The sequence below is a fragment of the Ascaphus truei genome, chromosome 4, assembly GCF_040206685.1.
Source record: "Ascaphus truei isolate aAscTru1 chromosome 4, aAscTru1.hap1, whole genome shotgun sequence".
NCBI classification, from domain to species: Eukaryota; Metazoa; Chordata; class Amphibia; order Anura; family Ascaphidae; genus Ascaphus; species Ascaphus truei.
The window spans coordinates 36,307,955-36,334,216 of record NC_134486.1 but is presented as its reverse complement, the minus strand read 5'-3'; the positions used below and the strand labels follow the sequence as shown (position 1 = coordinate 36,334,216).

At 42.1% G+C, this 26,262-nt stretch overlaps 1 protein-coding gene across 1 annotated transcript; it reads right to left on the bottom strand.

Annotated features, from left to right (window-relative positions):
- SLC30A10 (solute carrier family 30 member 10) lies at positions 1-25,830 on the bottom strand. Its single transcript, XM_075595584.1, has 4 exons — positions 25,344-25,830; positions 7,846-7,929; positions 6,646-6,885; positions 1-2,613 (listed from the first exon to the last, which is right to left on the bottom strand). The coding sequence occupies exons 1-4, from the start codon at positions 25,792-25,794 to the stop codon at positions 2,126-2,128; spliced, it is 1,263 nt and encodes a 420-aa protein (XP_075451699.1). The 5' UTR covers positions 25,795-25,830; the 3' UTR covers positions 1-2,125.
- Positions 25,831-26,262: the final 432 nt, after the last annotated feature.

Here is a 26,262-nt window from a genome sequence, read left to right as displayed (position 1 = left end):
TATATATATATTGTATTCATCCATTGCAAAAATATGCATGCAAATAATATTAATTTAATCATTACAATGTCATCATAAAATATAATCTCCATTTACATGTAATAGATATGCCATATACATTTGTAATAAATTATAAGGATGGCCAGTTTTAGTTGTGTTTCCATTTAGGCTCCAAAAACATGTGTGCTGTGGTTCCAAATATTTTTCAAGTTTAGGTTTTTACAAAACTCAATTGATTTTGGTTTTGTATTTTCTTAAAGAAATTGATGCATCAAAATCTGAGGACAAGATTTTCTTGGGTTTGGGCTCGAATCTCACTTGGATCCGAAAATGGAACGTGAATCCGCTAAATTCGGACATTGAGCCCCCAGACGTGCCCGAACTTAATATATTATACTAATACTAAATACTATCCTTTTGTTTGCTGACTTTCTATAAAAGGTAATCTTGTATATAATAAATACAGTACTATATCATTTTCCTTAAGCCCAGGAGTGCACAAAGAGGGTTCAAGTCAAACTATTGAAGGCCCTATGGGTAGGGGTGGCCAACTCCAGCCCTCAAGAGCCACCAACAGGTTTTTAGGATATCCCTGTTTCAGCACAGATGGCTCAATCAGTGGCTCAGTCAATGAACACTGATTGATTCACCTGTGCTGAAGCAGGGATATCCTTAAAACCTAACCTGTTGGTGGCACCTGAGGACTGGAGTTGGCCACCCCTGCTCTATGGCAATGAGGTGGGTTAAGGGTACAGACCAACAATGGACCAAAATGAACCAATGCCAGCGATATGTTAAAAAGGAATTCAAGGCTATTGATGGCCCCTTGTATGCCTACAGTATATAAGTAAGAAAATGTCCTTTTTATACAAAATAATTGTATTTACAAATGAAAAATAAAAACAAACATTTTAGATAAAATAAAAAACCTTTAAAAGATAAATTCAAAACATCGGACGGGACAGGTCATACCTGCTGAAATATTTCAGCCCTATTACGGGGTTAATAAAGCAGTTCTGCCCCTTTTTCCTGTAGCATGTCTACCCATATCAGTGGCTGACCAGCATTCTTCATCAAAAAAAGTTATAGAAATATGCATATATTGTAATGCTCTATACATGATATATGTAATTCTATATAAAGAAAAAATATATCCGACAACACTGAAATAGGGCTGGTGAGCTCGGGATCTGTGGGGTCAGAACAGGGATGTGGGAATCTGTCCCAGCGCAGTGCACAAAAGTTCATTCTGTTTCATTAAAGTTCAAACACGTGCTTTTTGGTCAGCTGTAATGCAAAAATATAAGTATTTTTTTGTTTTTGTTTTAATAAATTTTTTTCATAACCCACCAATTTTCACAACGATCACAAAAAAAAAATCTACATTTTCACAAATGTTGGGATTAAACTTGCTCTTTAAACAGAGATCAAAAAAGTCCACTTGTCTAAGAAAATATGTGTGATACATGGTGCTTGAAAGATATATTTTAAAAAAACCACGTTGGGTACATAGCTGTCAATCACTGCTCTGCTTCCCGAAGTCACGTCCCCACAATGCCTATAACATTATGCAAGGCATTGTGGGAAACAGAGCGGTTTCCAGTTCAGCCTCCAAAGTGCTTCGTTCCAGCACTGGGCACATTCAGTGCATAATTTGGTGAAGATGTGTAACATTTTACAAGCTCTGTCTTTGAGTAAGATAATTTGCTTGGTGGGTTTTTGGCAAAATGTGCAATTTTGTTTTCCACTAATGTCAATTATTGTATGGGAAGTGACTGTCCATTTTTACACAAGGCTGTAACTCTCTACATTTTAGTAGAGATCTGAACATCGTTTATGTGCACAGTGGAGTTGGGCTGTGCTGGGTGCAGTGAAGGAGTGCAAAATAAACTTCTGTTGTTTCATTTGACAACTTGACTCATTCATTTCTTATTTTTCTCTTACAATCAATAGGACAGATTTAGTGTTAGTGTATCTATCCAGATACACTGTATGTACCCACACCATAACTTGCCATTCTGTCATTTTCTGTTCTAGTTTGTTTTCCATATAAATGGTAGATACGATTCATAAGGCTCAGTCACGTGTCCTTGCTCCATACATACTACCATATTACATTACTAGTCTAAAAACGAGTGCTTTTTGAGTTGAAAGCTTGACTTTCTGTTAAACCATTTGTAATATTCCTCCCTTTAGATTCTATTTGTTCACCCCATAGAGGCTCAATTGAAATCTTAATATCAGTGGTGGTATTTAAGTCTTTACTCCTGTACCATACTTGAGAGGAGGTGCCATTTTTCATCCCATGGCCATTTGCTTCATCAAACAAAGCCAGTTGGCTGCAGCACAATTGGGGATCACATTTCTTGGATATGCAGGGGGAGCTGCATGATAAGGAGCCCGTGTCCTTCTTATCAGTGAACTCAACCTGCAGAGTCACAGCATGAATTCCTTCTGCATGAAAGATTTTTCGGATCTGGTGATTAGCAGCATTGTACTCAGAGGAGTCCTTAAACTTGACATGGAGTGTGGCGATGTTCTTCCCACTTGCAAGTTCCCAAATATGAACTTCGTGAATGCTTTTCACCCCTGGCACTTGGGCTAATTTTTGGCCTAGAACATAGAAAAAGAAAGTTCTTTGTAAAAGCTAATAATAGAAGGTTTATGACAAAGGTTTCACTGCCCTACCAAGGACTTTTATCAGGCCCACACACAACTCCCCACCAAAGAACACTGGTATGGTCAAAGCATTTATATCATGCAATAAGGTTCCTGGTAGCAACTCTTGGTGAGGACACTCCTATTGTTGATTTACTTATAATAGCCACTAAGGTAACCTTTTGGACTTTGTATTTCCAAACCCAAATGAATTAAAATGATTGGTAAATGAGAATTTAGAGATATGTACAGTGCTTTATTTGACATAATGTACTTTATATAGTAAAGCAACTTTTGATCAAATTTTAAACAAAAATTCTCATTTTAATCCTGTGCCTCCATGTGTCCATTTATAAAGGTATTTGCTCCAAACATTAGCTTCACATTTGGAGAGTGGTTAAAGAAGGAGTAAAGGAGCAGGGACTCGGAGATTTTAATATCTACCAAATTGCGCTAATTGAATGTGTCAAGAAATCGGCCAAGTTAAGGCTGAGTAACTTTCTGCCTTCTGACAATCTCCAGCAGATGTAAGAAACTGCTTCTTATACCGCATGCAATTATGCACCAAAATAGCGCTCAACACTCAACGTCTTCACTTTTACACAAATTAAAGATTACGTGACTTTATGTTTGCTGAAAGTGTTATGAAAGTTGTAAGATAACTTACCAATATTTAAAAATACTTATACTTTTTTTTTTAAATTGTATTAAAAGGTTCCAATCTGCAATATTTTACCTCTATATACTGTATGCCTCTGCTATAAGTTTATTGGGGTTCTAGCAGGCACATATTTTGTGAGTATCAATAATACATGCTGCCGAAGGGATAATACATGAGCAATAAGGATTGCAGGTACTAAACACACAGAGAAAAAACCTGCAGTTGCTAAAAGGTTCAAATACTCTATGAGAATTTAGCAGTTCTTACTCTTACAAAAGAGCAAGCGATCAAATGTCTTTACCTTATGTATCTTGTTTCTAATATGTGTGTGTGAAAAGCACCTATAACAAATGCTGTTAGAACAATCACTCCAGCACATGGATGTGTTGTGTCCGTGTTTGGTCATCTCCAACCAGAAGTGCAGTGTACAGCCATTATTAATTATGGACGAAAATTATGATTTATTTTTTTAGGGGATGATCGGGCAGACTTTTCCTACAAAGCGGTCGATGGAATCGAAACGGAAGTGGAGCCGCATCCGAAGGCAGCCATGTGATCCCTCCTGGAGCAATCACATCACCCCAAATGCCGGGGGTCTGGCGGCACTCCCGTAAAGGTTAATGATATGTATCAGACGATAGTGAATATGCCCCTGAATATCACTTTATACTACCCTGTTCAGATTTATTGGGGCAATATTTTAAGCTCCCAAAACATGTGCTTAGGTATATGGGACTATGCAACAAGTACCCAACGTATATCCCTGTCGGCATCTCTGTTAAATGTTAGAAATCTGTTAATCAACCGTGTTGCATTTGACAACTTTACCATTTCTTCTATAAGCCTTCCCGCAAACTGATTACTGATCTACAATACCCAAGAAAAAGTGACACTAATTGCCTTATTCTATATTGCTCGAAGTGGGCGTTCAGGCCATTTATGGCCAAAAATCCCCGTTGAAGTGAATAGGGAATTGCGGACGAAAACGGACAGAATAGCTGCTTTGAATTAAAAATACAATCTCCCCCGGAAGTCTACATGAGGGTAACTCATATAATGTTAATATCTTGCCGGCCTGAGCATCACCATGGTAACCTCAGACTGCACTGGGTTCTGGGACACTTAACATGCTCAACCGCTCGTATCTCCTGAATGAAGCGTTGGATTTTAATAATAAAGACACCCAATGAAAGGGCAAGATGAAATACACAAAATGTGATCAATGCTTTAAGAACACATCACAATTCCTGAGTGCCTTTCCTCAAACTTCACCACTGCCCTAAACTTCCATTACCCATTTTTGGGCTGTTCTTATGATATGAGCTTAGGTGCCAGTATAGAACAAGATGTTTTGTCCCTGGCAAAGATACAGGCCCATATTTACTACACGTTGCTATGCCATAATGCACCTCCCTCCTACACGTTGCTATGCCATAATGCACCTCCCTCCTACACGTTGCTATGCCATAATGCACCTCCCTCCTACACGTTGCTATGCCATAATGCACCTCCCTCCTACACGTTGCTATGCCATAATGCACCTTCCTCCTACACGTTGCTATGCCATAATGCACCTTCCTCCTACACGTTGCTATGCCATAATGCACCTTCCTCCTACACGTTGCTATGCCATAATGCACCTCCCTCCTACACGTTGCTATGCCATAATGCACCTTCCTCCTACACGTTGCTATGCCATAATGCACCTCCCTCCTACACGTTGCTATGCCATAATGCACCTTCCTCCTACACGTTGCTATGCCATAATGCACCTTCCTCCTACACGTTGCTATGCCATAATGCACCTTCCTTCTACACGTTGCTATGCCATAATGCACCTTCCTCCTACACGTTGCTATGCCATAATGCACCTTCCTCCTACACTTTGCTATGCCATAATGCACCTTCCTCCTACACATTGCTATGCCTTAATGCACCTCCCTTCTACACGTTGCTATGCCATAATGCACCTTCCTCCTACACATTGCTATGCCATAATGCACCTTCCGGCACTAGAAGACACCTTGTGTTCCATTCAAAGGTGTCTTAAGTATTGTACAACTGTGTGCAATATAAATATGGGCCACAATGTTTTGGGAAAGTAGTCTCAATGATAAAAAAGTATAAACATCCATCTTACCCCTCTCCTGTCAGAGGGAACAGAGGCAGCAAGGGGGTTCATAATCTTCTCACAGTTAAATATAACACATTTCTGACATTCTTCCTTAGGGTGTATGTGGTGTTATTTGTGAAACTGTATGAGAGAGGATGTATTATATTGAGATTCATAAAGTATCCTTCCTGCAGAATGCACAACACAAAACAAAACAGTCCACAGCGCTGATATATTCATAACTAGCAAAACAAAACTCACATTTATTCCATCAGATGGGCAACAGGAAACATAATGTAACACAAGCGACGTTCCAGGTCACCAGGACCCTTTATCAGGCTCTATGCACATGCGTTACAAACAAGCAGTGTTCACTGATGTCACCTCAACTGGAGGCTGCTACAACTGTCCTGGAACAGGATTCCATATTTCTCTGCCTCCCTTTGCAGCTCATAGGATTCATGTCTCCCTAGTTTAGCTGCCTGTTATTTTCCCTGTCCCAGCAGCTAGCTGCATGTGAAAAGGCAACATTATTGTTACATGTTGTTTACACAGCCCTAGTCAGTGTTGGTTGCCTGCAACCTCCTATTCTCCTAGCTGAGAATGGGCTATTCTGCCCTCCCCCCTGTTTTGCTGACAGATAGTCTGTCCCAAGACTATTCCTGATACCCAGATTCCCCCACACTTCCTTTTCATTCCTGACTCTGGCTGAGTGAGTACCTTCATGTTACACTCCTATGGCAAGGCCATCTCTTTTTACCTGTCCTTAATTACAAACTCACAACTACATAACATCCACAAGTGCCTGTAATTACTGCTGCTTTCCTAATAAAGTGAAGAAAATATAGGAGGATTTGTGTGCTTTGGAAAGAGGGCTGAGTTAAAGCTATCTGGGGCTATTCACACATTGCACATGACCCTGGCTTCAGAATAACAACCATGTAGTGTGCAGGGGGTTGGGGGTGCCCTCTTGCAACCATAAGACATTAAAGGGCTGTAATGGGCGTACAAGAGACAAGCTAAAAACCCACGTCTCTGGGAGGTTTCACACATTACTATTTGGCTTATGGTCATTCCCTGATGTGGGGAGCGTTCCATGTGGATGAATGACAGCAGCAGGACACTGGTGGTCGGCCCTCTCAAGTTAATCAAAACACCCAGCAAGACAGAAATGGTTTGTTTTGTTTGTTTTTTTTAATTAAGAATTGCTTACCGATCTCTTCCACATCGACTCCTTTTGGAACCATCTGAAGCAAAATCATTGCACTTTCTTTGATGAGGGGATAGGCAGAGAATAGAATGATGACAACCATCAGGATAGTGAGGCTGGGATCGATATAACACTGCCAGTTACATGGGTCGTCCTTCTTCAAGGGAAGGCAGTAAAATATGGTGGCAGCAACAACCACCACCACTGACCCCAACGCATCCCCCAACACGTGGAGCAGAACACCTGCGGGTACAGGACAGCAACGCAAAGGTTTAGTGCCGGCAATAAAGAACTGTTATTCATTATAGTCTTTCAGACTCCAGATGCAGGAAACGCACACCTTACTCCATTAGACCATAACATGGCCGTGCCGTGATTCTTTGCAAAGAATAATGCCGAAATGTTGAATTTGAAATAAAAGATGATATTTTATTAATGCTGCATCATTTGTACACTAGTTATGGGAGCAGCTGCAGCGACTGCTGAAAATACTCAAATGGTGGTGGTGGTGGTGTGGGTTCCCAGCACACAAATATAATGAACAAAATAACTAGAGATTTAATGCCAATCGTATTGGGTGAACATATGTTGATGCTACAAGCAGTGCCAAGCAGCAGGGTACAGAGAGACTAACCAGTCAATGATACGTAATATCTACAAAAGGGAGGGGAATAGGGAGGGAAAGGGAACAGAAAAAAAATACAAGACAAGGGGAGGAAAAGGGGAAAAAATGAAATAAGCGTAATAAAATGTTGGTAGGATAAATACAAGGGGGGCAATGTTTCGGGTCCAAGCGCCCCTTCTTCAAGCTCGTTCCCACAAGCCATAAAGGGCTGTGGTACTTTTCTTCAATACCTCAAACCAATCCTCTCTCATTGAAATATGAATAGGCGCCTCACAAATGACAATAATGCTTAACTGAGTAGTACAAAAACGATAGCCGTTAATACTAATAAAAAAATCTATATAAACTATTCTAAAGTGTCCATTATTTATGAAAAAAGCCTACATTTAGCATATAATAGTAATAATCCCCTCAGAATAGGGCATTACTGGCCATTAATGCTCTGGCTGGGTTAAAGTCCCTCGGCTTCGCCTCAGGCCTTCAAGCCAGGGCATTATTGGCCAGTAATGCCCTGTTCTTCGGCGATTATTACTTAATTATAGCTGTATCCATGTGACGTTGACAGCAGAAGACATTACCTTTCATGTTTAAAGTAGCACCTTTATTTTCATCTTTCTTCAGTTTTTCATCCTCAGGTTCATCCTGGATGCTTAAAGTATCACCTGTAGCCAAAGAAGAAACCTTGTGTTGTGTATAAGTTCGACAAACAAAAGAGACACCGATTTTTTTAAATCAGCTTCAACATTAAAAAGAAAAGCAATAAGCAGTTTGCTCTGACATTCTGAGCCACAAACACTTTCAACTTTGTCACCAGACATGAACTTGGTTTTAGGCCTGAAGGTCAAAGAAACAGTGATAACGGGAAACTTGGATAAAACAAAAAGGCAGAGATCTTAATGGGGAAACAATGCAGTCACTATATGTTTGTGATAAACATGTTTATTATTTTAATGTATGTTACAGGAGACATATGATAATTATATTAATGATACCAGAAGATAACAGAGATATAGCAATAAGTAATAGCAATAACAAGCAGCTGCTCAGGATCCCTGCAAAATCTCACACCTGTTTTCAGTGTGTGCTCAAAATAAAATTGATAACGTGATAACGGAAAACTTGGATAAAACAAAAAGAAAAGGAGGAGGGGATGTCCCCAACGTTGATGCTGCCTAAATACTGCAGTATCTGAATGGTATAATCAATAATATGCAATAAATAAAGTACCGATGTATAAATAATAAAGGCTGTGAACCATATGAACTGACCAGGGGAAAATAGATAGTATAGCAACCACCTGGAGAACCTGGATGTCCAATCTTCCTTCTGCCCCTACGGGGGTAGTGGTAACCCGGGATCTTCGGCCTGATGGTGATAACGGAGTACTGCGTCAGCAGATACTCCTGCCTGCTCACCGGGTGCCTGTGTGACGAAGTTCCGATCAAACTCTGTACAGGGGTGCCGGCTCGTGGGGGGCCGAACGAACGGTCCCAACCTCTCGGATGATACTCCTCCCCCGACGTCCTCTTCCCTCGGCGTTGATGTGGACGGCTGGAACCCCTCCCTGGTCAGAAAGGTACCGCAGGGGCTATGGAGGGAATCCTCACGATGAACAAGCCGCTGCATAGCCCCTCATATCGGTCGGCGTGCTTCCATACCAGGGAATAGAGCAAAAGTAGAAAAATGGAGAAGTAGAGCACTGCAAAAAAGCAAAAGGGCTGGAGGCAAAAAAGAAACTATTTATTGGGCATATGTGCCAAAATAACAAACACACAAATTAAAACTCTGACGCGTTTCCCGCCGTAGAGGCACTTTAACAAAGAGTAACCAACACTCACTCCCACCCTGTTTAAATAAAGGTCTGTTGCAGATACACGCCCTGTAAATGACTAATTGATTCATTAAGCAAAAGCTGTGAATCAATACAGAGCTGAAAGTTAATAGGTTAAATATCCTTCTAAACAACTGACCACCATAACAAGATAGGTGTTTTTTAATGCAATGCACACCCTAATAGACAGCAGAATAGTAAATCACAAAAATGAACACTATACAATATGACATATTGAAAACATGTAACATACAACAAAACATCTGTGAAAAAATAAACATGAAAATAAAAGCGAGTAATGAAAAAATGAAAAAAATAATAATTAAATAAACAATAAAAAAATAAATTTAAAAAAACAATATTATAAATAAATCCAATCAAAAAAGGTGAAAATTAAACTAAACCCTAATAAATAACCAAGATCCATAGATAAATGAAAAAAAAAAAAAATAATAATAATAATAAATTGATAATGTCAAATTCAAAATAAAAAAATCTCATAAAAATAAATGATCAAATGGAAAAGCAATAATTAATCTAATAAATCACTATAAGGAGGAAATAAGAGATATATATATTTTTTTACATATCTAAATATAATCTCTAAAATACTTTATATATAGAGAGAGAGAAACCAATGATATAATCATTGGCTCAAAAAAGGAAAAAAGAAGGAAAAAAGGAAGAAGAGGAGAAAAAGAAGAAAGGGGAAAACAAGAATAGAATCTCAATGAAATAACTTATAACACATAATGTTAAATAATAATAATAATAATAATAATCCTGTATCAACATTATACTGAGTCCAAAAAGTATATATATAATGAATTAATATAAATGTAAGAATGACTATAGGAAACCACAAAAGTGATTATCATATATGTGTATTAAGTGAGAAAATTTTCAAAATATATTTGTGTATGTATAAAAAAATTATTAGTGATAAAAAATATATAAATAAATAAAAATCATAAAAAGTGTTTTAGCTCCCAGTCAATGTTGATACCTGGAGGATACATAGTATCTAAACTGTAGATCCAGAACATTTATCTTCTATTCAATAGACATACAGTATAGGGACATTGAATAGAAGAGAAATGTTCTGGATCTACAGTTTAGATACTATGTATCCTCCAGGTATCAACATTGACTGGGAGCTAAAACACTTTTTATGATTTTTATTTATTTATATATTTTTTTTATCACTAATAATTTTTTTATACATACACAAATATATTTTGAATTTTTTCTCACTTAATACACATATATGATAATCACTTTTGTGGTTTCCTATAGTCATTCTTACATTTATATTAATTCATTATATATATATACTTTTTGGACTCAGTACAATGTTGATACAGGATTATTATTATTATTTAACATTATGTGTTATAAGTTATTTAATTGAGATTCTATTCTTGTTTTCCCCTTTCTTCTTTTTCTCCTCTTCTTCCTTTTTTCCTTCTTTTTGCCAATGATTATATCATTGGTTTCTCTATCTCTATATAAAGTATTTTAGAGATTATATTTAGATATATAATTTTTTACATATCTCTTATTTCCTCCTTATAGTGACTTATTAGATTAATTATTGTTTTTCCATTTGATCATAGACTATTGTTCATTTATTTTGATGAGATTTTTTATTTTGAATTTGACATTATCAATTTATTATTATTATTGTTTCTTTTCATTTATCTATGGATCTTGATTATTTATTAGGGTTTAGTTTAATTGTCACCTTTTTTGATTGTGGATTTATTTAATTATAATATTCTATCATTTTAAAAAAAATTTTTTTATTGTTTATTTAATTTTTTTTCTTTTCATTTTTTCATTACTCACTTTTATTTTCATATTTATTTTATCACAGATGTTTTATTGTAGGTTATATGTTTTCAATATGTCATATTGTATAGTGATCATTTTTGTGATTTACTATTCTACTGTCTATTAGGGTGTGCATTGCATTAAAAAACACCTATCTTGTTATGGTGGTCAGTTGTTTAGAAGGATATTTAACCTATTAACTTTCAGCTCTGTATTGATTCACAGCTTTTGCTTAATGAATCAATTAGTCATTTACAGGGCGTGTATCTGCAACGGACCTTTATTTAAACAGGGTGGGAGTGAGTGTTGGTTACTCTTTGATAAAGCGCCTCCACGGCGGGAAACGCGTCAGAGTTTTAATTTGTGTGTTTGTTATTTTGGCACATATGCCCAATAAATAGTTTCTTTTTTGCCTCCAGCCCTTTTGCTTTTTTTCGTGCTCTACTTCTCCATTTTTCTACTTTTGATAAAACAAAAAGGCAGAGATCTTAATGGGGAAACGATGCAGTCACTATATGTTTGTGATAAACATGTTTATTATTTTAATGTATGTTACAGGAGACAGATGATAATTATATTAATGATACCAGAAGATAACAGAGATATAGCAATAAGTAATAGCAATAACAAGCAGCTGCTCAGGATCCCTGCAAAACCTCACACCTGTTTTCAGTGTGTGCTCAAAATAAAAAAATACATACAGTATACAGATGCTGAATTATGATACTCAGGTAAACTTAGCTTGAATAAGGCTTCTCCCTTATAGTTAATATAATTGTGGTAATAGTTAAAAAAATGGCATCTAAACAGCTTGGTTCTATTGTTTACACGTATTATGCTCACCAGCAATCAAGTAGAGAACCGCTACTTTGAATGGAACTGTGTATACACACACACACATATACATATACATATATATGTAGAGGTATCAGTACCGTGTTAGCCGAGCTTCAATAATCAAAAAATAAATAGATGATACCGTTCTGTGGCTAACGAAATGCTTTTATTTGTGCGAGCTTTCGAGATACACTGATCTCTTCTTCCGGCGATGTTACAACATGTTGTAACATCGCCGGAAGAAGAGATCAGTGTATCTCGAAAGCTCGCACAAATAAAAGCATTTCGTTAGCCACGGAACGGTATCATCTATTTATTTTTTGATTATATATATATATATATATATATATATATATATATATATATATATATATACACACACACACACACACACACACAACAAAAAGCAGCAGCCAGCACTCCAAGCAACAAATGTAAAGTCAAGGTGCATGCTCCATAGAAATCAATATAGAAACCCTGTCTATCCATAAGGAAGGCACAAAAGCAAAGCAGAAATACTCATGTAGCCCTGGTAAGAAATGGGGCTATAGTTCTATCCTCCTCCTGGTATAATTCCTGATAAGGGCAGGTTGCCAGGAGTTATCATGGGTTTCCCCCACTTCAAGCACTTGCCCTGAATGGTGGAGGTAGGTCACCTGACCCTGTGTCCAATCAAGAGACACAGGGGAGGTGAATGCTGAGATCATAAAGAGCAGTGCAATTCCTATTTAGAGAGTCTGTCAGTGTGTCAGAGTTGAGATAGTGTGTTAGTGAGGAGAGGAGCAGCTCATGAGTAGAGCTGCTATAGCTATAGTTAGTGAGGTGGACCAAATACCTCTCACCCTGCTTAGGGGGTGAGGGAAGAGTTAGCCCCACTCTGGATGCCCTTTGGTCCAGAGTGGCGGCAGGGACCATCACAAGGGAGAACAGTTAGTGGACTGTGCATCAACTGTACCTGTCGGCTGCTGCTGCTGCTGCCCAAGGTTTTAAAAATAACCTTGTGTGAGACTGTAATCTCTCATCCCTGGGAGGGGGATTTCTGTGGTAGGGATTCCACCCCGCGTCCCTGGGGCTTACTACAGATGGAGGCGCTGCACCGTTGAACGAGAACGAAGGCATTCACCCCAGTAACCTGTTCCTGTTGTCCCCCATGTCATCGCGGGAGACTCAGGCCCTCCTGTTGCCAGCAGGTATGCACCACAAAGACATATAGCCAGACCCCAGAACACCTTAGGGGGCCCAATCTGCGATTGGGGTGGTGCAAGGGTTATAGTTGGAGGCGCTGCTGAGATAAACAGGAATGGTTTTCAGCGATGCAGAGCTGAAACTAGTATGTACACTTTGAAAGCAAGTGCTGCAGAAGGATGGGCATTTTTGGAGACTAGGGGTAGTCAGGAGAGACAGTCCTCTCGCACAGTACATCCTAGGTGCCCTAAGAGGGTGCTGTAAATTTGGGTACAAGTGGCTATAGCTGTTCTAGTCGCCTTGAGGCAGATAGTGTAGGATTCCTGTGGGGGTAGAGTGTTAACAAGGTCAGGGACTTCAACATAGGGTCTGCACTATGAGTGGCCAACAGTAGGTTGACGCCAAGTACACTAGCCAGTATCCAGAAAACACACCACAGAGTGCTTGTAATGAACCGTCAGCGAGTGCGGTGTATAAGGAGAGAGTTCTGCCTAGCCTGGGGTATGCCATGTGTTATATTCACTGGTTAGAGCACCATTGAGAGTTGTAAGTCTCTAGGTACGAGTTGCAACATAGGCACTGAGAGTAGCGCTATCGTAGGCTTAGAGGGCTCACTAAAGATGGCGACGAGAGATACATGTGCTCTGTGGGGCATGGAGGTTAAAATGGCGACTGCTGCGCCATTCACTGCAACGCAGGCTGCAGCCGATCCAAAATGGCGACTCCCGCCAAGCCTAGATCGTGCACGTGCTGCGTGTAAGCAAGCTGCATGAGAAATGTGGTCGAGAGATGTGCAAGGGTTTGGCGCCAAAACCAGAACCTCAGCCAAAAGAAGGGAGCGGCGCGAAAGCCGAAGCCGCACCCACCTGTGCAGTGACTGGCCAAAGGACGATGCCACATCTCACAAAGAGAGAGAGTGCCCCTCTACTTTCCACCAGAGGGAGGGGGCACATTGAGAACCAATCCCAACAGTCCTCCCCAGCGGAAGGAGGGTGTTACGATTGTGCTCGCCACAAACCGGGACCGGACCGCGGGGCTGAGGTGGGGTTATATAATCACTGACCTTAGTCCGCGCAGACTGATGCAGAGTGCGCAGTTCGTAGTCGTACGTAGCAGGGTCAGGATTGGAGAAGGCAGCATCGTCGTTATTCAAGCAGGAGTTCGGCAACAGGTAGTCAGGAGTTCCCCGCTTCAGCTTAGGAGCGTGAGCGCGGGAGTGGCCTCTTCGTGAGGAACGGCCTCGGCCCATGACGCCGGTCTCAGCAGGGGGAGACAGCAGGCTGGCCGAAGTACACCGCAGGGCAGCGTCGGGAAACCAACGCTTCAGCACAGAAGTCAGGAACGGGCCCCCGCATGGAACTAGCAGGCGGCCTCAGGAAACAATGCTTCAGCAGAGAAGTAAGGAACGGGCCCCTGCATGGAACTAGCAGGCGGCCTCAGGAAACAACGCTTCAGCAGAGAAGTCAGGAACGGGCACCCGCATGGAACTAGCAGGCGGCCTCAGGAACTAGGGGCAAGAACCAGAAAGGTTAGTACACCAGGATACAAGCCAGGGTGGCTTGTGGCAGAGACAGTAACGTCCAGGGTAGGAATTTATGCTCGGCACTGTTTCAGTGCCAAAGCCCAGGATATAAAGGGTGGAGATCCAATTACAGGAGGAGGGTGTGTGAGTATTCCTCCAATGATGAAGCACATGGCAGAAGCTGCAATGAGAGGCAGCACATGTGCCATTGATTGCCAGAGGAAGCTTTTGCAAATGCAGAAGTCTGCAAAAGCTATAATCAAAGCCAGGAGCGGATTCCTTACAGAGGGACAGGAAGTGAGGCTGAGGAACTTCACTTCTGCTTGACTGGTGAAGGAGAAGGAGCTGATTGTGAAACCAGCAAGCTGAGCGAATCAACCCCTGCGTCAGCTGCCAGGCGGATAGGAGGAAGGAAGGGGGACTAGCCACATGTGCTGTCGGCGTGAGAGCCCCAGAGAGACTGCTTCCACCACTGGCACTGTCCTGTGCATGCTAGAAGGGAGTTCGGGCGAGAGTACCGGCGATGCAGAGTGCCAACTCTGCTAGGACACTTCCCTGACGCCGAGAGGACTCTGTTATTACATCGGTTGTTATCACCTTGCTTTTCGTAAGTAGGGTTTTGATTTTTACCATCACCGGATGACCAGCTGCTCTTCATTGCCATACTGCGGTTCATTTTATAATAAGGTGTTAACAAAGATAACTTAAATTAGCGCTAGACCAAATGTGTATATGTGCAGTGCATATAAACGTGTGCTGAAGCTGCCTGGTGATTCTACTAAGGGTGCAATCTCAAGTGAACCCTAAAAACAATATAATAATACAAAAGTGGAATAAATACCTGGCGCATACAAATGGTGACAATCCCCTGACGAAGTGACATCCCCGTCACGAAACGCGTAGGGAGGAGCCTAAAGTGAACGTCAATCAGGACTCTCATCCACTCTCCGGTCAGTTCACTGAACAGTGACGTCAGCACGCGCAAGTCTGGATAGCGCGAAACACACGCGACCAGAGGCAGGAGCTGACAGAGACTGAGGTGTGCTGTGGGACAGCCGGGTCGGGCGTTTGAATTGTTTTTAAACTCACGGAACTTGTGAGTATATTTCTGCAGCTAGCTAGGATGCGTCATTAAAGTTTTTTTTTACTGTATTGCGCAATCCTCTGTCTTTTGTATACCCCTATGCTGGAGGCACATACAGGAGACCTGCACAGAAGGAGAAAGCACTTTCCAGAGACGGAGTTTCTTCAAGGATCCAGGAGAGACAGAATCAACACGTGGGGTTCGGGTTAACCTGTGAACGTCTGGATTTGAAGAAACAAGGATACAGATTCTCTCAACTGCATGAGACCCACTTTATATCCAGTAAGTGGGCATTTCATTTAGAGGCATACAAGGGAGAACTCCATTTGCTGTTAAGTCAATACTGCGCAATGTGGTGTCTCTGTTCTTGTCTCAATCAATAGGAATATAACTTGCTGCAGGAGAGTGACTTTATTCTACCCAAGTCAAGGACAGAGTCCATTTCACTCATAGACTTTGAAAAAGACTTCACTTCACTGATATATCCTTTACATTATTGTATTTTAATTTATTAATATTAATATAATGTATTGTTAATATTATCACCATTTGTATGCGCCAGGTATTTATTCCACTTTTGTATTATTATATCATTTTATAATAAATTTTATTTTTAGTTTGTTCACTAGGAGTCTTTGTGTTTATGTTGTATAGTGTAGACTGACATTACCCAGCAGTTGTGCGCTATGATTTGTATTTGTTTTTTTTTTTCTCGTTTCATGGCCTGTCAAGCATTTGTGCAGATTCATTGAGGATCACAGGACTTACCATTTTGAACATTTGGCGCCAGGTAATTTCTTGTTTTATGAATTAAGCGTGACGACTTATCAGCTTCCAGGAGGCTTCCTGGTTGTGGAGGTTGATGGCCGAGAATATCTGCGGTGCCTGTGCGTCCAATGCAGGTCACCCGGACCGGCCCCAAGTACTACGGCACGGTGCCAACAGTGTGGCATGTTCTACCTCTGGCCTATCGAGCCATGTCCTACAATAGTGACCCCCCGAGATACCTCTCCAGCAACGCTGATCGAGATGAGGAGGCGGATGCGAAGGCTGCCCTGGTCCCATATGTCTCCCCTGCTTTAGGGACCCAGGTCCAGCCACCAAGAGATGCCCCGACGGAGGAGAGCGCGACCGCAGTGGAGCTACCGGAGCGGGCCCATTTCAAACCCATACCCACTGGCGGTACCGCAAGGACTCGAGGTTATTCCCCAGCGGAGGAGCCGTTGCAGTCCTCGTCGGATGATGAGAGAGACAGCCTGTCATCGGTGGTGATGCGCCGGCCGGTGGACCACCCCAGCTGTAAAGAAGAGGTTCCACTTACCCCCGAGATGGAGCAGATGAGTCCGGAGACCCCCCAACAGCGAGCGCTGGTGCGGCCTGAACCGCGTAGAAGTCCCACGGCCGTGGCGACTCCCAGTGCGGCAGAGATGGGACCCGAAACGGCTCCGGAGGAACCAATGAGCATCGCAAGACAGCGGAGTGGTAAGAGGACACCACCACCCCCTTATTCCCGTCAGGTGAAGGAGGAACCTGTGGAGAGAGGCTTGAGGTCTACCTGCCTGTCCGCGACCCTGATGTTCCACCACCGCCCCTTCCGGTCCTCGACGCACTTCCGGTGCGGGACCAAGGAGCGGATGGAGATTCCGCGATGACCAACGATTACGTCACTTCTGGGTCAGAGTGGCGCAGAGGCCCGGAAGCTTTGATTGCTTCCATAAGGAGAGCTGGGCTGGAAGCAGAGTTCGAGGAGTTTAAGGCCCAAGTAGCCAAGCGGGGAGCCCGAAGCGCTTCCGCAAGAGACAGTAAGAGAGTATCGCCCGAATCAGAGACACAGGACTATGGCGATCCTATGGTCACCGCCCCTAGCGCCATTGCCCCGGCTACTGCCCCTGCCCCATCACGTGTCGTGCCACCGGGTCCTAGGGGGAGTAAGCTGGATAAGACGCCCAAGTTTTCAACTGATTGGTGGGATTGGGTGACAAGTGATGAGGGTTCTGATGGGGAGATACCATTGTCAAATGTTGTACATGTACCTAACCCCACTGTGTTTAATCCTGTTCCTAGAGGTAGGGTCTGAGGTTCCCAGTCTACTGCAAAAGCGGGTGCCGTAAGTCCCAAACCACCTAAGATGAACCCCACGGTTTACAAGAATGTCCTTAGAGGGAGGCGTAAAGGCTCGCACTCTACAGAGGCAGCGACATCTGGTGTATCCTCCAGAGCAGAGTCTGAGGAAGGTATGAGTGTGTGATCCTCATATGAGCACCAAGATAAATGGTGGGCACCGTTATTCACAGGGTATCATGAGGGGATGGACCGCACCAGATTTGTATTAATAAAGAAGGATATTGTAGAACACTGGTGGGACGCAGGCACCCTTTTCTCCACAGGAGGTTGCAGATGAGTTAGAAAACAGGTGGAGAGAAATTATGCAAAAAATGATCACCCGCAAAGGCTCATCTATTCTGTATGATGATATTGCGCCTGAGGAGCCAAAGTTCTGGGTACTGCCTGGAAAGGCTGGGAACGGAACCTTACTAAGTTAAGTAGAGCAGATAGAGCCATAGCGGCGAGATACCGGCAATCTCATGGATATGAGTTTCCATACGTGCCAGAGCCAATTATGCTTCAGATCGAGGACCAGAGAGATACCTGGCTCAGAGACGCAGTTCTTGAGCACTTAAGAATTAAGTTTGGTAGCACTACCTACCTAAGGGAGGACAAAATATGTTCTGTGATGAAGGCTTGAAGTACAGGCAGGAACATATACATGCACAACATCTTGTACAGACTGAATACATACAACCTACAACATTGGCCACAGTTTTTGATTTGCATAATACTATTACTCACACTAAGTAGGCACAGCATATGAGCCAAGACAAAAGCTTATCACGTTCTTGATGAAAACAAGATGTTTTTCTTTTGCTGATTATATCCCAGGCTCCCCCTGGAATTCAAAGATCAATGAGTTCTTAAGCCAGCCTCTCAACTATCTAAGGCACGTTCTATAGTGCCGGGCGCGTGCTAGGCCGTGCGAGCGCGGATTGTTAGTTGGCTGACATTAGTCAGCCTTTCTATACAAGGGCCGCGCGCGCAGGGAGAGGGGAGCCGACAGACAGCGCTCAAATGTATGTATGTGTGTGTGTGTGTGTGTGTGTATGGATGTGTGTATGGGTGTATGTGTGTATGTGTGTATGCGTGTATGGATGTGTGTGTGTGTGTGTGTGTGTGTGTGTGTGTGTGTGTATGGATGTGTGTATGGGTGTATGTGTGTATGTGTGTATGCGTGTATGGATGTGTGTGTGTGTGTGTGTGTGTGTGTGTGTGTGTGTGTGTGTGTCAATGATTACAGAAGTAAAAAAAAAATATTAAAAGTTTTTGTTTTCTTTAAAAAAATCTTATCTAGCACTAACACACACACACACACACACACACACACACACACACACACACACACACACACACCTCTCTCTGCAGCTCCCGGCACTATATACAGGAAAAGCATGTGGCACGTGCACGCGCGTTCGCATAGGAACGCACGGCCGCCTGCTGTATATAACAGCCCTAAAGAAAAAGAAATGGAGGCACCCAGAAACCGGACCAGAACATCTGCAGTTTAAACATTATATAAGGTTTTAGAGACTTGAACAGACAGGGAGCCTGGGATGTACAGTTTGTTCACGATGAGATGTGGATGCACTTTTAGAATGATGCAAGAAATACAGTGGCGACACACTTTATCCTCATGTGGCTAGAGTCGCAAGCCGGGAGGTTTCCCTGCTTTCTCGTTTTTTTCCCTCGGCGTGCCGCGCGTCATCGATGCGCGGTCACGCTTCATCGGGAGCGTGCGCGCACGGCGTGAGTGCCCAGGGCTCCCCGAAGGGAGCACTGGTGTCCCGAGATGTAGGGGATGGCGGTGGGGGGCTCCGGGTGACCCGGTGGACCCGGAGAGGGGAGGGGGATGCCTCGATCGGAGGATCGATCTTCCGAGGCTCCGGCGCGCACGGGACACCTCGGCGCACGCCCGGTACCTGTCGCGGCCGAGACCGGGCAAATGTAAGAATAACCTTTGTCGGTACAGTATATGGCATTAGTGTGCTAGTGAGGGTTTCCAATATGTAACTTTTTCAATGATTTAATTTGGTTGTCCATCAAAAAAAACTTCAGTATTCACAGTCCATGTAATTGGAGCACTCCTTGTCTTTGACTCCCTCCCTCGGTTATCTTCTCTCACAGAACAGATGAACTACAGTAGATAAGAATTGTCACAGAGGCCATTCCTGGATAACCAGTAACAACAGTTCAATGCTCTGACCTGAGATTCCTTATGAGGTTTTTTCTTTTTGTGTCTCCCCTTTAAGTCTGCTGTACTTGATAAAGAAATAAGGATAGGATAGATATTGGCAGTGGAAGTAAAAGTCCAAAGAAAATGTTTGTAGGGATATGCAATAAACCACCAAATATCTGTGAGATTGAGGAAGCCAAAATACATTTGCAAATGGAGAAGGCATCAAAACTGGGTTATGTTTACAGAATAGGTGATTCTAACTATCCAGATAGACTGGGGCAATGAGATTAGTGTTACAACAAAAAGGGAACGGGTTCTGGGGGTGATAAAAGACAATTACATGACCCACGTTATTGTGGAACCAACCAGGAGAGGGGCAATACTAGATTTGGGAATATCAAACAATGCAGACGTAATAACAAATATTCAGGTCCGGGAACATTTGGGAAACAGTGATAATATATTTCAAATGAAACTATGTTATCAAAAAACATTTCGAAAGGCATAATTTAATAAACTGAGGCCTAATCTACAAGGAATAAACTGGAATTACGTGTTTTCCGGGAAAAAAAGATAAATGGGCAGTTTTAAAAACATGGTTAGAAAAGCGCACTTATCACCTTGGGTGATCAATGTAAAAGAAACAAGTCTTAACCAATATGGCTAAATAAAGAGGTAGGGGGGGGGGGGGGGAATGGAAAAGGGACGGAGGTATCGTACAGTGTCAGAATTATAAGGAATTTAACAAACGTTGCAGAAGGGCAAATCAAATAAGCAAAAAATGAAAAAGAAAAAAGGATTGCAATAGAAAGTAAGATCAACCTTAAAAGGTTAAGTACCTTAACAAAAAGATTAGAAAAAAAATATAGGACTCTTAGGCAGAGCTTATACTCTGATGATGTGCTCGCGCGTGACAAAAACAAATGGCAGAGTCCCTATGGGGTCGTCCCTATTGCTTGCGCACATGACGAGGCGCGAAGGCGGGGCCGCGTTTTCAAAACGCAAAGATGTGTCTTTTGGCGCGGCAGCCGAGCGATGGCCACACATGGCGGCGGTTCAGCCAATGAGGGCGAACCAGCCGCATGACGTCACAGCCACGCTCCCCCCCCCCCCAATCGCCTGAACATCGCTTTCCAGGAGTTTGCAGATTGCTTGTGCTAGAGCAGTGCTGCACGGCTCGCGCTCGCACTCGCAAGCAAGCAGAGTGTATAATCCCAGCCTTACAGTGTTAGATGGGCAGGCACATTATTGGAGATAAAAAAAGTTGAAAAAGCAGAGATATTAATCAAATTATTTACCTCTGTATTTCCAGGGAAGAATCAATTGCAATAATAGTGCCCCAGGAGGAATCCAAAACCTCCATATTAATTAACAATTGATTAACTGTGGAAGATGTGCATAAGCGGCTTGATAAAATTAAAGTAAATAAGGTACCTGGCCCCCTGATGGCATACATCCAAGGGTTCTTAAGGAGTTAAGTTCAGTAACAGCCAAACCAGTACATTAATATTAAAGGACTCCATTTCCAAAGGCTCGGTTCCACAAGATTGATGTAAAGCAGACGTGTTGCTTATATTTAAAAAGGCACCTAGATAACAACTGGAGAACTACAGACCTATATGCCTAACATCAATAGTGGGGAAACTACTTGAAGGTTTAATACGGGATAATATTCAGGAATACCTAATGGATAACAAAATTCTTAATAATAGTCAGCATGGATTTATGAAAGATAGGTCATGCCAATTTAATCTCATTACTTTCTTTGAAGCGTTAAGTAGGAATTTAGACCAGGGTAATGTAGTTTATGTGGTCTACTTGGACCCCCTGATGAAGCGTTGACATAGGCGAAACGCATTGAGGTCATAGGTCTACCCACATGTCACGCAGGATGGAGTGACATCACACGCATCAGTGTTCCTCTCCCTAGCCTGCAAGGAGGTCGTTTCTGTTGGAGCTCCACAACCTCCCTCATAGACCCTCTGGACTTCTAGTGTGGTCCCCTCGTTGCTTCACAGCCCTAGCGCAAGGCGCATGCACCGGAGGGACCTCACCTTGTCCAGTAGCTGTGAGGGAATGTGTATGTAGTTGATGTGGTCTACTTAGAATGTGTAAAGGCTTTTGATATGGTGCCACACAAAAAGTTAGTGTACAAAAGATAGGAAATTGGAAAGGGAGGGGAAGGGTTAAATCACGGGGGTTAAAACAGACATGAAAGGGAAGAAGACAGAAGAGATGCAAAAAGAAAATAAAGAACGAGAGAGAAATACATAAAGGAAAAGAAAGACGAGGGGGAGAAAAGAGAGACAGGAGAAGGAGAAAAGAAAGAGAAATTAGAGGGAGCAGAGAGAGAGACACGAGGGGGGGGGGAAAGAAATACAAGGGGAAAAGAGACAGCCATAAATGGGAGAAGAGAGAGAGAGAGATGAGCGGGAGAAGAGAGAGAGACATGAGGGGGAAAGGAGAAGGAAAAGAGAAAGATGCTGGGAAAAGAAACCTCAGGTTGTTAGAGAGAGGATGACAGGGGAAAATATATGAGGGATTAAATAAAGAGAACGGCCTGTGTGAGAAAACAAATGTGGGAGGAAAAAAAAGACATGAGGGGGAAATAAGATAGACGAGGGGAGAACTGAGAAAGAATGAGATGAGCAGCGTAAGAAGAAAAAAACATGGTGGGGGGGATAGAAAATAATGCTGGGGGGTGGAGACATGCTGGGGGTAGGGGGAGAAAGGCAAGACAAACATTATGTGGGGGGAGGAGAAAGAAAGACATGCTGGGGGGAAAAGGAGAGATGTGCAGGGAGGAGAGAGAGATGCTGGGGGGAGGGAGAAAGATGTGGAGGAGGGGGAAAGTTATAACGATAAGGAGGGGGAGAGATGAGGAGGAGGAAGAGGGGTAGAGATGAGGATGGAGGGAGAGATGAGGAGGAGAGGGAGGAGGGGAGAGAGGATTATGAGGAGGGGGAGAGATGATGATGAGGGGGAGAGATGATGAGGAGGGATGATGAAAGAGGATCCGGGAGAGAGAAAAAAATTGCAGTCAGAATATTTATGGTTTTAAATATATATCGCCATGCTCAGTAGCACTCCTCTGTGACACCTATATGCTTATATATATGTTGTGGTTATTTTGGGGGTTCAATATGAGCTTGCAGGTGTCCTGTATGTTTTACAAATCTTGTTCAGCTGGTCTTATCTGATTGGAAGGTGGCTCTTCCTAACTTGTTGAAGCTCACCCCCTCCCACATTTAAACGGTTAAAAGCTCACTCCATAGCATCTCCCACTTTCAGGGGAACTTCCTTGCTTGCAGTATGATTGTGACAAATCTAATACAGAGTGCTTTTCCTGGTAACGTACAGGTTAATAAAAGCTTCAATCAGACTTAGAACTATGCAACTAATTTTGACAGATTTATTATAAATCATTCTTCCTGGTAATGCACAGGTTATTAAGAATTTATATAAGTGTTAGGGACCCTTGAGATGTGGTCTGCCGTGTAGTGGCTCAGGGGCTTACAACACTTTGGCCAAAATGTTAAACTAAAAGACCATTTTATTTAATAGATATCTATACATATATATTTAGGCACTGTACCGTGTATAGGTTTCACTGGATGTGCACTGAGCTCTGTCTGTGTTTCATGTTCTGTCTCTGGTTTTAAATATATATCGCCATGCTCAGTAGCACTCCTCTGTGACACCTATATGCTTATATATATGTTGTGGTTATTTTGGGGGTTCAATATGAGCTTGCAGGTGTCCAGTATGTTTTAGAATATTAATGGGCCCTGAATTTTTTTGCCCGGGGGGCCCATGCCTATCTAGCTACGCCACTGAGTTTAATATAGATAAATGTAAGGCTATGCATTTGGAAAACAAGAATAAACAGGAGACGTTCAAATTAAATGGGGAAACATTAGGAGAATCCTTGATGGAGAAGGATTTAGGAGTGCTTATAAACAGCAGGCTTAGCAATAGTGCCCAATATAATGCAGTAGCTGCAAATGCAAATAAGATCTTATCTTGTATTAAACGGGCAATGGATGGAAAGGAAACAAATATAATTATGCCCCTCTATAAAGCATTAGTAAGACCATATCTTGAATATGGAGTACAGTTGTGGGCACCACTCCATAAAAAAAGACATTATGGAACTAGAGAAAGTGCAGAGAGGAGCCACCAAATTAATAAAGGGGATGGGTAATCTGATTTATGGGGAGAGGTTAGATAATTATATTTGTTTATAATAAAAAAAGAGGCGTCCAAGAGTGGATATGATAACTATATACAAATATATTCGGGGACAGTACAAGGAGCTTTCAAAAGAACTATTCATTCCAAGGGCAGTACAAAGGACTCAGGGGCATCCCTTTAGGTTGGAGGAAAGAAGATTTCACCAGAAACAAAGGAAAGGGTTCTTTACAGTAAGGGCAGTTACAATGTGGGATTCATTACCCATTGAGACTGTGATGGCAGATACAATAGATTTGTTCAAAAAAAAGATTGGACATCTTTATAGAAAGGAAAGTTATACAGGGATATACCAAATAAGTAAACATGGGAAGGTTGTTGATCCAGGGAGTAATGTGATTTTGGAGTCAGGAAGGAATGTTTTTCTCTTATGAGACAGCATTGGATGATATGTCACTGGCTTTTTTTTTTTTGCCTCTCGATCAAAATACTTATTCTATATTTACGATTTACAGTATCTGTCTATATTTAGAATGGGTTTAACTTGGACGTGTCTTTTCAACCTCATCTTGCTATGTAACTGTTTTTTGTAATATACATAACTCATTGTACCGCGCTGTGGAATATGTTGGTGCTTTACAAATAAACGCTCATGATAATTACTGCCAAAAAGTCCCAATGACAGCATTACATACAATGGAGACAAACCCTATAACACATAAGAACGGCATGATTTTAATAGACCTGCATTGTCTTTCAAATCTAAGGCTGTCTCACACTTTAATCTGGTCTGTAACTGTTTCATACGCTCATAATATATATTTTCTTTAACTGTGCATGCAATGTCTTGTATATAAATGTATACCTTGTTCATTTATGTAACTGTATTTGTAACCATGTATTATTTGTTTTACTCTGTGCCCAGGACATACTTGAAAACGAGAGGTAACTCTCAATGTATTACTTCCTGGTAAAATATTTTATAAATAAATAAATTGTATACTGTAAGTGCTATGTACGCTCAATATCAGGTACTAGAGAATTAACTTGATACACATTGAAGAGTGTTTTCCCTCCTCTACTGGACAGAATTGTACAGATGTTCTATGTAACCAATTTATCATGGGGATCACTTACCCTTAGTACAATAATTATATATTTAAAAAAAAAAAGGGATAATACATGTAGTATTAATTGGCAGTTTAGCGAAAAAGGTAGTATTATTGTTGCACCTTTTTCATTAGCTGGAATTGCTTACACATTTTTGTAGCTACTGCAAGAGTTGAATTCTGCAGAATCATTTACCTGTCTCTGGATCTTCGCGTATAGCTGGTGTTGTAGGAAAGCAGCAGTCCATAAAGATGACATAGTTTAATATGTTGATGGCCAGGCCCACGATTCCAGCAATAAGGACCAACAGCGCGTTCTCTGTTTTCTCTGGACCGATAAACCTCTTAATGGCCTCAATCAGGATGCTAAACATGAGTGCAGCGGCAAAAACAGCATTTCCAAAGGCCCCTACTACGTCAGCCCGTGGGAAACCGTACGTGTTACTCTTGTGCCAACGGACCCTGCTATACCGGACCCCAACCAAACCGACTACCATGGAGATAAGGTGGGAAAGAACAGCAAAGCCGTCAGAGGACAGCGAGAGAGAGTTTCCAATGTATCCCACGGCCATCTCACCCACAAACAAGAAAGCGCTCACAACGCACATGAAGATGAGCCGGGCAGTTCTCCCAGTGTAGCGACTCATTGTGGCTCCGTACTACTCCTAACTTCTCTGGTGTGTGCAGGGACTGAGGAGTTAGCAGCATCGGTACTGTAGCTCCCTTTTATGTTTTGCCAATCAGTGCACAACACGTTTGCAAATATTTTTATGGCACAGTAAAATAATAAAAAATAAATTTTTAAAGGGCAATTTAAGTTGGGCCATATCGTATGGCCGGCGGTTCACGCCATGCGAAGGCCACGAAGCTCAACAGCAGAATGTAACTAGTTTTCGGACTCGGTTGCAAGTATTAGGATGTGACAGTTTTCTTTGTGGTGGAAGCAGTAGCATTTTATAGCTAAAGCCGTGCATGGTTACAGCAATATAATCACCTGCATGAAACTTTGCAAAGAGCACAACTGCTGTATAACCTCTTTTCAAGCGAAGGAAAGGTTGCTGCAGAACTGAGTTGCAGAGGTCAGCGGTGAGTTGTAACGCAGTGTTTAGAGAACG